Source organism: Lepidochelys olivacea (assembly GCF_965140295.1).
Source record: "Lepidochelys olivacea isolate rLepOli2 genome assembly, chromosome: 9".
Lineage (NCBI taxonomy): Eukaryota > Metazoa > Chordata > Testudines > Cheloniidae > Lepidochelys > Lepidochelys olivacea.
Genome location: NC_140419.1, coordinates 98,971,910 through 98,990,501, shown reverse-complemented (window position 1 = coordinate 98,990,501; position 18,592 = coordinate 98,971,910). Strand labels below are relative to the sequence as shown.

Below are 18,592 nucleotides of genomic sequence, written 5' to 3'. Positions count from 1 at the left end.
CATATTGATAGACCAGAAGAAACTTTTTCCATTATCAAAAAAATTTCCTGAAAATAAGCAGTTGAACATTTTCATCTGTAATTTAGCATCACTTATAGATGTAACCTGGTGATTTGTCTCTATGCATTCAAATACATACATTCCACTATTTTTATGTCAATCTTTCCTAATTTATCCTCACTAATATCTGTGGATGCAGTCACAGTCTCACTATCAAATACAGCTGCAAAGAAACTGTTTAGTTTTTCTGCCATTTCTTTTCCAGTAAAAATAATTACATTGCCGCCTTGTGGTTCTTTTATTTTTCAGTCCTCTGATAGATTAAAGAATATCACATTATTATCCTTGGCTATCGTTTAGTTTATACTTTTTCTTAATTTAAACCCCTTTTATTTTGTAGAACTTAATACTGACTTGCTCTGATTTCTAGAAATCCTTCTTTACTTGTAATGCACTTTAACAATTTTAAACCAAAATGTATATACTTTGTGTAGATTTAATAAAAGTAAGCACACTGAGAGACATCTTCACAATATCTAACTTGAATCACATATCTACAATACCACTTTCTAAAAACTCAGTTTTGCTTAGTACTATCCTTATTTTATCATCCTGAGTCTTTTTTTTCCTCTTGTGTAACTTGCTCTGCTATGTATTGCCGTGCAGAGACCCCCCCCCCCCCCTTGGTAGTTAGATATAGTAGCTTTAGCCTCCACTTTATATGTCCTCCTTTATATTGGTTTGTGTAACCATCTTAAAATTACTTTAATATAGTTATCTGTGTTACTTTGCTTTAACAGTAGGTTTTAAAGAAGGGGAGGAAATCCCCAACATAACTAAGGATGACACAATAAAGAATAAACTAGTGGATTTCAACCTCTTCAATATCATGACTCCAACAGGAAAAAGTTTCAGGGCCCAGTTTCCTTCTACCCATAACAAAAGGGACACTCTCCCAACCCCTTAAGAGTTGGGACCTCCAGGCTGAGAACCCAGGGAATCAACTGTTATATAAATCCGTCTTTTATACTGCTTGGTAATGATAGTGGAATTCTAAGCTACAAATATGGGACTCTGTCACTCCTGGATTTTGTCATAGCTGATCTGAAGTTAGTATGTTCTTGATTAAAACATTTTTAAGTGCATCTGAAAATGCAGACTCTTCTCTGGAATATGTTGTTCTGAGAGCACATACTGGATCAGGCATGTAAGAATCACTTCTTCAGATACAGCATTTTAGGTACTTTTGAGGGCAGTTTTTTAGACATAAGAATTTGTTATGAAAGGCTAATGGGGCAGGGAGGGGGGCAGGTGAAGAACATCTAGGGAACCTTAGGGGAATTTCACAATATGGGTGGGGCCCATGATAACACTTCATATGGTCAGGGAGGTGTTGAACAACTTTTTGTGTTTCCCTTAGTTCAAGCTGACATGAGAAGTTGGAAACACCCAACCATCAGATGCCAGGGAAACAGGGTAAGCTTGGCAGTGGGCTTGAGGGGAGGGATAGGGCACAAACCAAATTGTCTTTTAAATAGTAAAGACTGTCCAAGGCGCTGTTGTGTTAAACCTGGTTGCAGGTTTTTATTTTCCGTACTGTTAAACTAGTTCACAGTGCTGTTAATAAGCGAGAAACTGTAATTTCCCAGGGAATTGGTCCTGAAACTAGATGTGCTAACACAAGCCCCTGCATCTGTGTAGAGTCCCTTCAAAATCAAGCCCCGGGTTCACACTGTTCGTAGGATTGAGACTTAAATCTGTTTTGGATTTTTTTTTTTTTTAATTTACTTAGATCCACCTTCAGGAAAGGGGGAAACAATGTGTGGATTTCAGTGAATTCTGAACTTTGTTGGAGATGCTAGTATGGGGCAGAGAGGGCTTGTTTTTGACGAAAGCTGAGGATTCATATGTTATAATCATTTTTTAAATGTATCGTCTATTTACTGTTTAAATGTTTAGTATTAAAACTACTATTACAAGAGCAAATAAAGTATAAAATAAGTATTTCAGGAAGGATTCTGTCACAAGCCTGTGACATTTATAAAAAGTTGGTTTTCATCATGTATGTTCATTTTCTTCTAATTATTGATAGTCCTATTTTCAGCACTGAAAGTACTGAGCAGAGCAGTGTCCCAAGAATGTTTATCAGGACAAGTTTGTTAATTATCGGGGCCAGAGGGTGGATGTAGAGGTGGAAAACCATTGTGGCTGACAAGCAATTATTGAGGGTAGTCAAGACTGAAAAATATTGAGGTACTCTGGTAAAACTTAACAAAGCTAGGTGAATGGACTGCATGATGGCAGGTGAAATCCAGTGTAGACAAATGCACGTTGGAAGGAACAGTTTGAAATTTTCAAACACTGATATTATTAAAGGGACACCAGTTTACACATCTGTCTGAATTTTTTTTACATACTGTTCCAAAAAACACCTAGGATTACTATAAATGAAAGATTTAAGGCTAGGATTTGAAAGATTTCAGTATTTTAGCAGAGGACCCAGAATTATATGCATGGGAGAAAGGACACAATAAAATAAGGTTCTACTCTTTGGAAGAGCTTCTCAAATGTATAGGACTCAGTTTGTCACACACAGTCTGGAGTGTGATGTTTCCTTAGGGTTTCATCTCTGCACAACCATATTGATTGTGGATATTTAACAGTTAATCTGAAATGCAAAATAAACTAGGCTAATATGGCAGTCATCTTTTGTGGCTCTCAAACTGTTAACAATGAAATTAATTATATATATAATGTGCTGCTCTGTTGCCCCCTGTATCTTAAACTCTGGAATGTGGCATATATTCTTGCTAAAGAGTAGTTTGCAGTGTTGCTGTGTTTGTCCTAGAAGATGAGGCACACAAGGTGTGGATGAGGTAATATCTTTTATTGGATCAGCTTCTGCTGGTGAAAGAGACAAGCTTTTGACAAGCTGTGTAGCTTGAAAGCTTGTCTCTTTTCCCAACAGAGGCTGGTTCAATAAAACATATTACCTGCTAAAAAGTAGGTCATGCTGAGCTAGGTTGACTCATTAAGTTTACATAGAGGTTTTGAGAAAAATGTGTACTGTTGATAAACCTGGCAAATCTAATCCAAATTGATTTACAGAAACTTGTGAGAATTACATAGCTTCTCAAATTTTGGCCTCTTTCAGAATATACAACAGAAAAATGCTTTTTAGGCATTATATTTGAGCTTATATTTAACCTGTGGTGGAAGCATGTGGATTAGTCTCTTCTCCTGATTTAAGAGGAGTACAAGTGTGTCTAGTTTTATTGGAGACTGGCAACAGCTACAGTAGGAAGGGTAGGATAGGAATGGTTTAATTATATGTTAAGTCTCAGGCCAATGACTTTGTCATCTATGCTAGATTATGGTAGCAATGGGATATGATGATTGTAAGCCTTGGTTAAGTACATTAGGTTAGCCATCAGGGTAGAATAACATGCAACTAGGTTTTGTCATATCCTAGGACTGGAAAAAACAAAAGTGGTGTAAATTGGAATCTTCTGATTTGTGGTACAGTGTTTTAGTCCTGAAACAGGAATATCCTGCTTAGACATTGAGGCTAGAGTACCCTGCTGATAGGCACCCACATAATGCCCAAATAAAAAAACACAACATTTGTCGTCATTGTAAAAAGTGGGAGATCAGACCTTCTGACTTTGGACTCCATTCCACTTAAGGGTTTATCTACATCTTTGTTTTTTGGATTGTGAAGAGTAGCTTGTCTAGCAATGGTGACAGGTTTCAGAGTGGTAGCTGTGTTAGTCTGTATCAGCAAAAGAATCAAGGAGTACTTGAGGAACCTTAGAGACTAACAAATTTATTTTGGCATAAGATTTCCCTCAAAAGCTTATGCCCATATAAAATTGTTCGTCTCTAAAGTGCCACAAGTGCTCCTCGTGTGGGGTGGTTTTTTTTTTTGTTTGTTTGTTTTGGACTAGCAACGTGTACAGCGCATGGTTTCACAGAAATCTAGCTGTAGAATCTCCATTTTGGTCTTCTATAAAAGATTGATTTTTTTATCAATGGCTGACTGTCAGGAAAGCTCTTAGCAACCAAGTACAAGAACTGGCTATTTAATATTAAATGCAAGTCAGTTGGGCAACAAAGTAAACAAGCCCAAAAGTGTTGCCCTAGGTCTGTGTTAACTACACACTTGGAATAATCAAAGGGATGTTCAGTGTTTGACTACAGCTGGCTGAAGCAATTAAACATTTAGGCTTGTGTTTTTTTCCAAGGAGCCAGAGGAAGTTGGATGGTTAACTCTTTTAGGCCCCTTTGAAGAACCCAGGCTTAATATATAACTCATGATTTTTAAAAGTTTTTAGTACTTTTATCACTTTAAGGGGACCTTTCCTTTAAGTTCTTCTGGTAATGCAGTTATAAGATTGTTGAGCTGCTTAGAACAGGCAGTACCCATATGTCAAGAGAGGAGGATCAAAAAATGTGAAGACTGTGAAAATCCAACAACATTAACCAGCTTTAACACATTTGTGTTAAAATATATAAAATGTCTATTTATAGAAACCACTGAAGTCTTTGGGCTGTAATATTTCCAGTGTCGGGAGGTTGCTCTCCAGCTAGCTGATTGCTGCCACTATCAGTAGACTTAAAAGTATGTTGTAACTAAAATGTTATGTTCAAATTTGTTTTATAATTTATTCAGGGAAATGAATGATTTTTACAGTTCTCAATGGTCATTTCACTGGAATGACCAGAATGGGTGAAATTTCCTTTTAAACAAGCTGTGAAGATGTCACGGATTAAAGCAAGGAGAGAGGCATTCCTTAGTGAATGGCTTAAGATAAAATGCGACTTACATTGGTGTTTGTTTCATTCTGGCAAAGAACATTTGTTGGTTCAAAGTAGTAGTTCAGCTGTTTAATGGAGGACAGCAGGTTACTTTGAAGAAATTAGGTTACCAGTGGACATAGTCAATTCTTGCTTTCAGATACTTGCTCCGCTCCCATTACCTTCAGTGGGAGATTAGCATGTGTACCTAAAATCAGATTTTAGCCCTGAAATGGTATGTTGACATAATGTTAAATGTATTGTGTATGATTTTAAAGAAACTTTAAACATTTTAGACAGTAGTTTTCAGAGATCTATTCGATGACATATATATGGTTGAAGATTGTAAAACACAATTTTAATGAATTGGAAATAATTTTTATAAACATGGGTAAGAAATGGTGAGAATCTTTTTGTAAAACCAGTTTTCCTTTTTGAGATTTACTTGACGTTGTGTTCTAATTTTTAAGCAGATTTAGAAGAGGGTGTCAATGAACACGAATTGGAGCCTTTACCTCCCAAAGGAAAAAAGAGGGGTCGGAAGGGAAAGCCAAGAAAAACAAATCTCAAAGGGCAGTCAGAAGACACTAGATCTACATCCTCACATGGCACAGATGAAATAGAAAGCAGTTCCTATGTAAGCAGTAAACATAAATATGCTAAACTTCTTAGGAGAAAGTTTGTCTTTGAAATTAAAGATTTTGATTAAAACTGGCATTTGAGTATCCAGCTGGTGGCCAGAGACTTGTTAAATTATTACCTTACTTGGAACACAGCAGTATATTTTAGTAAAATGTTTTTCTTTCAGAGAGACAGGTCTCCCCACAGAAGCAGTCCCAGTGATACAAAACCTAAATGTGGATTCTGTCATGCAGGTGAAGAAGAAAATGAAGCTAGAGGAAAGCTTCATATATTTAATGCCAAAAAGGCAGCAGCACACTATAAGTGCATGGTAAGTAGAATATTGGGTTAGTGTTTAATTTTTCTAAACTGTCCTGCTATATGATACATTGTTAGTTCAGTGCCCTAACGTGTAGTTATGTATTAATACAGCCTGTGCTTCCAGTAATCTCTCTGACCCACTAAAGTGTTGTGAGCTGAGCAGTTCATTTATTTTCACCAGAGGCACTGTTGATGAAAGTTGACTGTGTTTAGAGAAGGAGGAATTAGCTCAGGTAGACTCTCCATCTTACTACAAATCTCATTGTACCTAGGTGTATGTATGTACAATGTTTAAACAACAAAAGTATAACTCCAATAACATTAAATAAAGATTACACCCCAAAATAAAGTACCACTAATACCCTCTAACTCCAGGCCTCCCCCCCCCCCCCAAAAAAAAAAAAAAAAAGCCTGCAGAAACAGATGAGCTTTGCACAATGCTTCGAAGATCAGTTGATTCAGGCTGTATCAAAAGAGTAAGGGAAGTGACCTCCAGAGTCAGTGGCTCCCCACTGGAAACTCTCTGCTTCTAAATGATCACATCTAGGGAACTATTAGCTCATGTGCATCAACTGATCTCAGGGGCTCTGAAAGAATGAGAGCAGAGAACGCAGTTTTTTCCTATGGCTAGGTCCTTGAAATTAGTGGGCATCAAGTTTAAAACAAATAAAAGGAAGTTCTTCTTCACACTGCGCACAGTCAACCTGTGGAACTCCTTGCCTGCAGAGGTTGTGAAGGCTAGGAGTATAACAGGGTTTAAAAGAGAACTAGATAAATTCATGGAGATTAAGTCCATTAATGACTATTAGAGGCTAGGGACACCATTCCTTACCCATCCTGGCTGTTTGTCAGAGGGTGGAGATAGATGGCAGGAGAGAGGTCACTTGATCTTTACCTGTTAGGTTCACTCCCTCTGGGGCACCTGGCATTGGCCACTGTTGGAAGACCGGATACTGAGTTGGATGGACCTTTGGTCTGACCCAATATGGCCATTCTTATGTTATGTTTTTGATCCAGGTGGGGCTGTATAAAACAAAGTCCACTCCTTGAGTTGGACTTGGAAATGAATAAGTAGCCAATGCAGCTGGTAGATATTTTTTTTTATATAATTTTCTCCTTATGGCTAGTCTCACTAAGCAGAGAGCCACACCTTTTGTAGCTTTTGAGAATTCTTTGCTCTATTGTATGCATGACTTTGGGGAAGAAGAGCTGCAATGCTGAGAAGCAGATTAAACTGAAAATACAGTGATATTTTAACAATAATACTGACATTCATTTATAACCGAGTAGATGTGTGCTTTAAGTGCAAAACTGGCACCTCCATACTACAGTTCATTTCATGCAAAAGGATCACAAAACACCACATAAAGGAATTGATGCATCCATCTCTGAAGTGAAAGCTGCTGTTTTTAATAGCATACAGTAGTAATAGACCATACATTTTCCCAATAGGAGATTGGCAGGGGTAGTCAATTGTTTTGGTCCAGGTCCAAATTTCTTGGTCAAGGTCCAGACTCCAGAGCAGCATTTTTCACACCCCAATAAGTAAGTAAAAAAATTTTGCAGTCTGTTCAAAAGCATCTGATGGTCCAAATTTGGCCTGTAGTCTATTGACAACCTCTGATCTAGGTAGTTCTGTGGCCTCCATCACTAGCCATCGAATCTGAGCCTTTTATCCCTCTGTTTTTTTATCCCCAGTTTCACAGATGGGGAACAGAGGCAGGTAGATGAAGTGACTTGCCCAATGTCACATAGTTTGTGGCAGAGGTAGGAATAGAATATAATCCTGCTGCATCCCATTCTGCTGCCTTAAACATAAGATTGCCTTTCTTCCCAAGAGGTCTCCCCTGGGACCCCTCGGAGATGCTGCCTTTTACCAGGACCTCCACAGGACCCAGAAGCTAGTTTCAGCAACTAGGTCTGTAGCAGCTACTGAGGGGGAATACCTCCTGGCTTTTGAGCCCCTGGTACACAACCTCAATCTTCATGTACGGGTGTTGGAGTCCCCATTGATGCACCAGAGGCTGGTCCTGGCTGCTGTCACTAGAATCTGAGACCACGTGGGCTAGTTGGAGGAAATGGGTATAGCCTGTGGTACTTGGCCAGCACATGGGGTTGCCCACCCTGTGCATACCCTGTTGCGTGCTTAAGGAGGTGAGGGCAGCCTTGCCCTCCAATCCCCTTCTTGTTTTTCTTGGGCAGATCTTGCAGAAGGGCTCTCCACACCCTTCACCCGGTCCTCTAGAGCAGGTCATGAGGCCCCTGCCTTGCAACCCCCAGATGCTTGTGATATGCCACCTGAGTCGGCTGGACACCATCCAGCTAGTCCATCTCCAGACTGTATCACATGAACATCTCTGCATGCTTATGCTCTGTACCATCCACTTCTTCGCCCTCGTGTCCTGCCCTGACACAAAGTGGCAGGACCTGCTGCAACCTGTGGAATGGAGGGGCACTTCGGTGGCCAGCTTGTACTCTAGTCTGGTCTTATAGCACCCATAAGATATGAGACTTGGTGTCTCTTTCATGGTGTTGTGAGCACGGGTGTGTAGTTGGTATGGTTTATCAGGTCCCCCGACATCTGCGTCTTCTGTGGCAAGAGGGACACTGGGTGCATATCTACGTAGTGTCAGACTGGAGCCCTTCTTCTGGCTCCTCTGTAACCTCCTGTTGAGGTTCTGGTTACACTCCCCCCCCCCCCCATTCCTGCTTCTATACAAATGTCCTATCCAGGGCCCCACAGAGTCACGAGACTTCGTCAGCCTACTCCTGGCTCTGGCCAAGGTGGTCATCCACCAGACCTGGAGGAGGAAGCTTGCTTGGATGGGGATGCTCTGCAACTGTGTGATGGGTTTCCAATCCCTAGTATCACGTATCTGGGCAGAGTTCTGCCTTCGTCTGCAGCATGGGGCACAGGTCACTTGCAGATTTAAACTGGTATAAATGGTGAATTCTCTGTATCTTGAAGTATTTAAACCATGATTTGAGGACTTCAGTAACTCAGTCAGAAGTTTGGGGTCTATTACAAGAGTGGGTGGCTTGCAATGTGAAGGGAGTCAGACTATAAGATCGAAAAGGATTATTGTGATCATAAAGTCCATGAGAGTTCCTCTGGGTGGCTTTGAGTGATTCCTTGGACTTTGAGGAGCAGTGGGCACTGCCCAGGGTTCTCTGGTCAGTGTCTCCATCCAGAACTGTGATTATGAACCTTCAACCCCCACTCCTGTTCCTGTTTTTGCATTTGTTGTTCCCCAAATTCAGTTGTGGCCAGGGTTTTGTGGTTCCTCCTCGTTGGTTGAGGGGGCTGGTCTTTAGTTTTGGATGGGCTTGAGCCTGCTATCCCAGTACCCGCAAAAAGACTCTCTTTCCTGTCCTACAAATAGAGGCACACATCCAACTGAGATAGCAGGTAAGCAGAAAAGAATTACCCTATATGAAAGTTGAGCTGGACTTTTGCATTACCTCTCTTCCCCCTCTGAACGTCGAAATTAGCTGAAGTCCTCCTCCAAGAGCTTTTACTGCATATACTATATAGTTACATCTTGTGAGTGATGTTAGTGTAACTATATAAAAGGAAATGCATTCAGCCAATAAAAGCTGCAGGTAATGGAAACATGTGGTTTGCAACTACTTGGAAATGTCCCATTATCACCATTTCAGGCTTTCCAGGGGCACTGATATTGGCAGTGTGAGTAAGCTGAATTATTTAGGTGGGGGCAGTGAGTGGGGATGAAATATCCTTTACAGAACCAAGGCATGTCTTCAGTGTCTTAATTGTCTGCAGTAATCATTTATTGCTTTGTATATTCCATTATCATAATCATCCTTTAACTACTGCTTTGTCATTCAAAAAAAATCCTCTGAAACGCAGTCACAGATAATTGAAGCAATCAAGTGGGCATTGGAAGGAATATCCAAATTACTGATATGCTCAATCTGCAGTTTTTTTCGAGTTCATTGGCAATGCACAGTTTACCAGCAGATAACTGAGTACAGTGCATTCCCTTCTGTTGCTCCTGCTCCTTAATCTTCTTATGGCCACATCTGTAACCTCCTAACGTTATTGTGCATTTGTTTGCTTTACAGTTGTTCTCTTCTGGCACTGTGCAGCTAACAACAACATCAAGGGCAGAGTTTGGTGATTTTGATATTAAAACTGTACTCCAGGAGATCAAGAGAGGGAAAAGAATGGTATGTTTGTAAGGAATGCTTCAGTGATTTCGGTTGGGAGTATATGTACGATTCTCTTTTCCTTATCTGAACAAATTTTTCCACTTTCTTAGAAAACAATTTAAATGTATTGTCACTCTTAGATATCAGGATATAAAGTGTCTCAACAATTACTGTGGTGGTGGTGTTTTTTCTTTTAACTACAGCATACTTTATGAATGCAGTATGTTGGCTCTTTGGGGACCATAATAGAAAGGAAGGAATTGACGGTTTGTTTTCCATACCACAGAATCTGTATGGCATGAAATTGCTAAATAGGTTATGGGAGTCAATTTGTATAATTATTGACTTGTTTCATTTTTTTTTTTAAATGATGGCTAGTTCATTCTCAACACTCTTTAAAAGGACACTGAATCTCTGTATTGCCAGTTAAAGGAAGATGAATCTCATGTGTATCTCTGGTAAATTGCATCTTTTAAATACTTGTTTTGGGGTCTCAAAGGCCCCAAAAGTATTACCTTATTAAAGTCTTCTTCAGCTAGAGGAGAGAGGGAGCTACTAGCATGGCTCTTGGATTCAAATTCACACCCTCTTAGTCAGTCCAGGGCCAGATTTGCTAATCACTTGGGCATGGGGGTGCAAGGCCCATCTTTTCTCCCATGCCTCTGGAAGGACTTCTAATGATGATGAGGATGCCTACTTGGGAGGTGTCTTGTCAGTTTGTCTGTTGATTCATATATTTATTTTTGAGTGGTCTGAGCAGTATGTCATGACATTTTAGTGTGGAAAATTAAATCTTATATACGGGCCCCAGAGTATGTGACAGGCACTCAGGTATGTTTTATAAGTAAAATATGGCACACAGTTTCATGAATATTAGAATTCAATAATATATGGAACTCTATTACCATCTGAAAAAATATAATACTTTACTATAATACAATTAATATTCAATGAGTTTAGGTACTTGGAAAAGCTAGCTTCAACTTCAACAACAGCAACAAAATAGAACTTAGAACTGCAGCAATGTGTACAAATCATGCAGTTACTTATTTTTGCAGCAGACAGGTAAAACAGTTCTCTGTTCATATATATTGATGCAGATTTAAAACTGTTTCTGGCTTACTATAAATTAAGATTAATTTTTCTTGTAGCACAAATTTCTTCATGTTTATGGCTAAAATTTGGGGACATCAAAGTGAGCATTAATCGATGAGATTAAATGGATTAACATCACAATTTAGAGTACTGTCCTTTCTTCTCAACAGAAATGCACTCTTTGCAGTCAGCCTGGGGCTACTATTGGATGTGAAATTAAAGCCTGTATCAAGACTTACCATTACCACTGTGGAGTACAAGACAAAGCTAAATACATTGAGAATATGTCACGAGGCATTTACAAGTAAGAACCCTAGCAGTTAAGTCTGTAATGATCATTTTTTGTGATGTCCTCTTTGAACTGCTTTTCTGTTCAGATAAAACATTCTGATCATGCAGTAATGCTGATTAACACATCATTCAGCTGCATTGCAGGCACTAGGCAAAACTATCGTACATCTTTGGAAGTTCAGATAAGGTGACTATTGCAGTTCAAAAGCTGGTAAGGTAAAAGCTTGTGCAAGATCAATTTTGTTACTTCAAACATCTTGTTCAAGTTGAGTGTCATAGAAAAATTAAGTTCTGTTATAAATGTAGAGTTTTTAGAACTTTTTTTTTTTAAAAAGCCTGTCCTATAACAGAGGCAAAAATAGATCTCTCTGCACAGAACTCGGAGAATCTCTTCATATTTTTCCCACTTTAATTTCCATTTCCTCTTGTTCCAAGGCCCTGCATCATCACTCTCAAACAAATTAGGAGAATTGGATGGGTGCTCCTGTCAAAAGTCTTGCTGTTTGACTTCTGAGGCTCTTCCTCTCCAGTGAGGCTCAGCATACTGCTGTCAGAATGCTCTTAGCCCTTAATAACCCAGGGAGCAATAGAGTCGGACCACTAATTGACACGATAGCTTTTTCTGGCATTGTAGATTATTGACACTAGACCACTGGACTGACTTCATATTCTTTCTCTCTAACCTGAAGCTATTTAAGCTCATTTTACCAAGTTAGATGAGGATAAATACATATGCAAAAGTGGAAGTATTTCTGTTAAGTTTATCATAAACATGAAAATAACTGTCATATTTTCAAAATAACTTTCACACATATAGAAAATATTTTAGTGATCCTACTTAATTCAGAACCTCTGTATACCCACTTGAAAGTACATGAAATATGTCTTTTAAAAAAAGCAAAAAAAAAATTTTTCTCCCTGATTAGTAAAATCTGTAACTCAAATTGCTGAAGTCACAGGTAAACTCCTGCCATGTTTATACTCTCTTAGGGATAACTATCTTTTTTCATATTTCTGTACTGTTCCAACCTCCTTTCCCAGTTGCTACCACAAACCTACTCCAATTGAAGTTGACCGGTTGCATCTCATTTTGGCCACAAGGGGGCATTCTATGAGCAGTGTGATAACAATCCTGCTTCTTGAGAACTAGAATTGATCTGTTTTAAATAAATTTCTGCTTATGCTAGTCTATAAAGACTGCACTGGAGCCTGGCTTTCCTCTGCTTATCTCAACTTATTTATTGGTTTCAGATTGATAGCTTAAGATCCATGAACAAATGGAAAGTGATTACAAATTGACACACACACAATCATACTTTTTTTTTTTTTTATGAGCACCCATGCTCCCTTGGAGTGTCTATTTGTTTTTTGTTATGTAAATGTTCATGAGAACAGAGTTTGATCCATTTTATGTAGATTTTAGACAATCTATCACAAAACTCCTTAGAACTCACTGGTACTACTAACCATGTTCATTCTCTTATGGTAGAGCTACGAGAAAGTAGGTCTTTACATATGCAATCATTAAACACCTAGACAGTTCATACAGCATTTTAAAATAACATCAGTTTGATTCTTGTCTAAAATGGGGTTTTTTTAAATTGTCCCAGGCTTATGCCTTGGTACATCTCAGTCAGTTTTCACAGGCAAGATGTAAACCATTGAAAGTAATGAAAATGCTGTCACAGCCTTATCTATATTGGAACAAGCTTGCTATTGTAATAGGTAGTGGTTACTTTTTAGGAAAAAACAGTAAGTAGGCTTTGTTAGGATCTGCTAATGCTATCATAAACTAAATCTTTCTCTCAGCCTAGCTGTTTACGGTTGGTTGGCACAGGTCAATAGAGCTTTCTCAGTCTAAGGTTCTTGGCGGTGGAACTCTCTCAGAAGGAGGTCTGCTGGTGTTCTTCCTTGGTTGCTTTTTAGGACATGAGGCAGTGGCTCTTACAGTAATGAGTACCGCTGACTGTTTTTTGGGCTTCTGTCTTTGTTTTTTGGGCTTAACCCCTCGTTGTTAACTTTTATCGGTTGGGAACTGTTCCCTTTTTTGTTTGGTTAGTGATCTTGGGTTTGCCCCTGTAACAGGAGCCCTTGGTTCTAGCCAGTGATCTAGTAGCCTAGCTAATCTTTATTTCTAATGTCAGATGTCTGACAGGTGCCTTATACATTAATTCAGCAAAATTTTAAAATGGAGCCTCTTCACTAGTGGAGAGAGCCCAGAATGTTCTAAAATATATATATTTTCTTGTTTCCTGGTAAATCCTCCATTGTTTCTTTTATTGTCTTAGACTCTATTGTAAAAACCATAGTGGAAACGATGAAAGGGATGAAGAGGATGAAGAAAGAGAAAGCAAAAGCCGTGGGAAATCAGGCTCTGACCATAGTAGCATTCCTCAGCAGCAACTCAATGGAAACTAGGTATGGAAGTTCCTCCTGGCAGCTCTGTTACTGAGACTGAGACACAACATACATTTGATGTAGTTAATAACAGTAAAATGTTTAAATCTAGTATATGCAGATCAGTGCTTTTTATTGGTGTACTGCAGAAGAACGGGGAACTTTTTTTTTAAACTTCAGCTGATTTTATAATATTAGAAAGGAGGCCTCATGTCTGATAAATGTAGATGTAATGTCAGATCTGTTAGATGCTCTGCTCTTTATATGATTTTAAATTTACTATTGTTTTCATCGTTTTTTAAACAGGTTCAAGGGACAGAGTTAGAGAACTGGGAATGAATAAGACATCCATAACTACTAATTCTTTTAAATTGTTTTCTAAGATCAGAAAAGGGTTAGTAACTTTTTACGGCCTGATTCTGTTAGAAATTTCATTGAACTGCCTGAAACATTCATGTGTGTGAGCCTTCAATAAGTGGCAGAGTTTTACATGTCAATATTATGTAGTTTGTAGTCTGCAGTGTCTGGGAAAAAATTGAAACACTATATAAATGATATGTAATATGTACAGTGTCAAAAGTTAAGGCAGACATTGAAATGAAGTAAGCTCTATATTTCTGGACTGAATAAAAATCTAAGATTTGGAATGTGTAAGTTGTTTAGTGGATTCATGCACCAAGGGAAAGTCTTAGTAAGATTAATTCACAACATGGACAGACAAGTCCATGGTGGCAACAAGCTGGTAACTCATGAATTTTGCATTTTCTTATACAAAATATGGAGGATAAATGTGCGGGGGGGCAAAATGCTCTGTTTTTGCTTGCAAGGCACAGTAGAAAAAAAAACTCCGTGCATGCAGAAGCGTGCTTGAACCTTTCAGTTTGTTCCTGTTGTGATTGTTCCTACTGCCCAGCATTCCTTGCTGGAGATTTACTTGAGCAGCTGTTGGTTACAAGCTGCAAGCTTCAGTACTCATGCCAAAGGGCTGTAGTTTGTTCTTTCCCCAACAGTCCACCACCTCTATATTCCTAATGTACCAAGTGACTCTAACTTTTGGAAGCTGCAACCCAACATCTTTAGATTTCGAAGAGGGTTACTACTTTAACGTCTATGGAATTTAGTCACCTTATCTGACATCCAGACCTCAAGTGCTCTGTGTTGTGTGGAGCACTTCATCTTTGTCCAAAATACAGACACCGGTCCCGCGTGCTGTAAGGAGGAGGAATCAACTTTGTTTCTTTTCTTTTTTTTTGGGTAGATCAGTATTTATATTTGAATCTTGTGACCACTATATAAGATTTACTTACCATTCTTAATGCTTTTAGCATGTGATTTTTTTTCTTGTCAAATCAATGATCATGCCATGGCACTTCATATGTCTAGAGGTCGATGTTCCATTAGAGAATAATCAGGTTTAGATTATACCAAATCTTCCAGCTCAGTTCCCTAACTTTTTTCATACAGCTCTGGCATGTCTAGTTGCTAATAAATAGCTTCTTCTGCTGGTCCTATTGAAGCACATTAGCAGATTCATTTAAAATAAAATCAAAAACTTAACCCAATAAGTAAGTCTTTCTAATGCTTCCAGGGCACCTCGTTGCTTGGGAAGGGTTCTGGCTCTTTCTGAATACCCAATAAACCGCTTAGATTTGAAGTAAAGCAGGAAGCAAGATACTCTGACAATTTGACTAAAAACAGTGAAGGTTCATCTGCAGTTGATATTAAGAAGCAGTTCATTTGTAACAAGTTTCTGTAGCATTTTTTACTTGTATTTTTAAAAGATTTAACATGTCATTGTTTTTTCATGCGTTTCCTTAATGTCTCAAGGGACTCAACTGTTTATATTAAATTTCTAACATTTTACCATGTTAGAATTCAATCTGTTTTGGGGAAGAATGCAGTTTTAGTAATATTACTGTGTACAGAAAATATTCAGTTACTGCTCTAAACATGCCATTGATCATTCTTATTTTGTATTTGTAACTTTCAAAATTAAAGGCATGACTTGAATTGCAATGACAGATTGAGATTGTTTACCAAGGTGTTTGCTTTTTTTTCCTAGAATATGAAAATTTTTCAGCTATGTGGAAGGGTTTCAGAATGCAAAATGTCTGTCACACTGCCTAGATTAGGTTCTAGGTTGCGTGCCTCAAACATGGCCTTCCCATGAAATAAAGGCACTTTATTGTTTGCAACTACTGTATTTTTGGTTAAGGAAGAATGAAAGGTACAATGGGGTAGATTTGCCAATATAATCATTGTATTTTTCACTGAGTTCTAATTCACATTGTGTCAATTGTTGGATTTAATATTCAGTCTAATAATTCATTATGGATAAAATCATTTATCTCTCCGCATGCCACTAGCAACCATAACAGTAGCAGAAGAGCAAGTGGCTGACTAAACCATCATTAATTCAGAACTCATGGAAACTAAAAGTCAATACCGAAAGCGTTTTTTGTTACAAGCCTCAAATTCGTGTTATAATTTACTTCATCTTGTCATGTATGCTGGGTAAAAGTGCCTTACAATGTAAAAATTGTATTTATATGTTCCCAAGTAGTATCACTTGCTGGGGAGTAATTCTGTCGTGGTGTTAATATTTAGAAAAAATGGACCTCAGCAGTGTATTTACTGTACATCTCCGAAGTTCTTAACTGTAGCTTTAATAGGCATGGAAATGTATGACAGGTATACAACACTTACACTTTTTAAAGACAAAATACTGCCATTACTGTCTCTTTATGTGCATTTTAGCTTGAAATTTTGGACGGTTTGTCTTTTTTGTAAAGCAATGTAATCTTTTGCAAGCATATATTGAAGATTATTCTGCAGCATTTACTGCCTTCCCAGAAGTTAGAAGAAATGAACGTGCTTTATAGGTAAAATAGACTTGTTTAAATTAACTAGTTAAATTAATAAGGTTTATTTGTTCCTGGCAATTTTTTTTTTTTAAATAGGCAGCTTTTGCTTTCATCTCACGATCGGAAAACAATCTTGAATCTAAGAACTTGTCTTATGAAACTGATTTAACTGAATTTAGTTAGTTTAGGCCTTTTTGGGCATTTCTTGCTCACAAGAACAGTGTGTTTCTGTTCAAGAGACTCATGGAACCCTCCTATAATGGAAGATTTTTTTCCACAAAATAATATATTAAATAGTTTCATTATATCAGCAAAGGGCTTGCCTATAAAAAGATCCTTTCTACTGCTCTTTTCCCAGGGAGTGCTGGCAGGGCCTGTATACCTGAGCAGTTGCAGGATACTAGCAGCTGGGGGAGGAAGGGCTCTAGAAGGCTATTGGCAAAATTCCCTGAGACTCTGGCTTATACACTTCTGAAGAGGTTCTAGGTAGTGGCACAAAGTGGCCACAAATTTATTTGTGAGGGAAGCCTAGCACCAATGTAGGTGACACTGACTGGAAAGGGGACGTGGGTATTGTGGTTAAAGGGTTCACTAATTCAGCAGGTGTTTGCCAACAGGAGAACCTGTTCCTAGAGCCCTGGTGGGAGTTCCACTTGCCAACACCCTAGAGGGCAGCAGTGAATATACCGCTTATGACACAAAGATGAATCTCCCTTGCATACAAGCACTTTGCTGATTTAGGGAGGTATAATTACACCTCCATGTGCCAGCTTTGCTGAATTTGGCCCTAAATCTCACCTTCTAGCACAGTGGTTCTCAACCTTTCCAGACTAGTGTACCCCTTTCAGGAGTCTTGATTTGTCTTGCATACCCAAAGTTTCACCTCCCTTAAAAACTACTTGCTTACAAAATCAGACAGAAAAATACAAAAGTGCTTGCTTTCTCATTTTTACCATAAAATAAATTACATGTAATGTAAATATTGTACTTACAGTATATAGAGCAGTATAAACAAACTAAACTATATACAGTATATAGAGTCAGTCTGAAATTTTTAGTTAGTGCTTTTATATAGCTTACTGTAAAACTAGGCAAATTTCTAGATGAGTTTGATGTACTCCCTGGAAGACCTGTGTGTATCCCCAGGGGTACACCTACCCCCAGTTGAGAACCACTGTTCTAGTGGACAGCAGCTCGAGCAAGACCAGCAGCCAGGAATTGCTTCTTACTGTTCCATATAGGAAGGAGTAACTTCTCTTATACTAGACCAGAGCAGAGGAAGTGGTGATCTCTTCCTCCCCCCACCCCCTGGAAATGTCACACTTCTCTGATGTGATAATTGCTATACTCCAAGAAGATCAGTAAAGTTGAACCAATATTCTAGTGGAATTAACCTTCATTATAAGCACAGTGAAACTTAACTATTAGAGGACTGAAAGCATATTGCAACAAATAGTAACTCTCCTTCCATTTCACTATAAACAGGTTCCACCATAGTAATGATGGAGATTAACAGAGCACAGCTCTTGATGTTATATATACTTGCTGAAGCAGTTTCTATGTATGCACACTCATTAGTCAGCAGAGACATCTCAACCCTGAAAAGATTCTGGAGGACTGTTGCTTATTGAAAAGCACTCCGATTAGACCAGCTTTAGCATACATTTACATCAGATGTCAAGACAAGGAATGTATAAAGAGGGTAAACACATTCCTATCTATAATGTATATTTTGTTCCTGTTATATTGGCTTTACTTCCAAAGTTGTAGTTTGCAGTATTAGTTTTTTATTGGTATCTGCCTATATATTCAATAAATGAGTTATGAATTTCATATTTGCGTGGCTCTGCTTTTTATGAAAGCATAATGTTAAAACTGCACACTTCCGCATGTCACTTTCATGCACAACTGCAATGGATCTCATTAGTGATATATTTCATAATGAGAGTCTGAGGACTGATTATTGTAATTATGTCTCACTGCAGAAACTAATAGCTCGCCATGTGCAGGGGGAAACTTCAGCTGCAGGATAA

The 18,592-nt window shown here is 38.4% G+C and overlaps 1 protein-coding gene across 5 annotated transcripts in view; it reads left to right on the top strand.

Moving 5' to 3' along the window:
• PHF6 (PHD finger protein 6) overlaps window positions 1–18,392 on the top strand; it is a 38,180-nt gene extending 19,788 nt beyond the window's left edge. For 4 of the 5 annotated variants that reach the window (XM_084638653.1, XM_084638654.1, XM_084638652.1 and 1 more), the window contains 6 exons: window positions 5,268–5,434; window positions 5,606–5,749; window positions 9,826–9,930; window positions 11,178–11,311; window positions 13,587–13,716; window positions 14,002–18,392. In XM_084638653.1, coding sequence (XP_084494779.1) covers window positions 5,268–5,434; window positions 5,606–5,749; window positions 9,826–9,930; window positions 11,178–11,311; window positions 13,587–13,716 — 680 coding nt within the window. In that variant the 3' untranslated portion in view covers window positions 14,002–18,392. The remainder of the gene's footprint in view (window positions 1–5,267; window positions 5,435–5,605; window positions 5,750–9,825; window positions 9,931–11,177; window positions 11,312–13,586; window positions 13,717–14,001) is intronic. The other variant, XM_084638656.1, reaches the window with a different exon arrangement.
• Window positions 18,393–18,592: the final 200 nt, after the last annotated feature.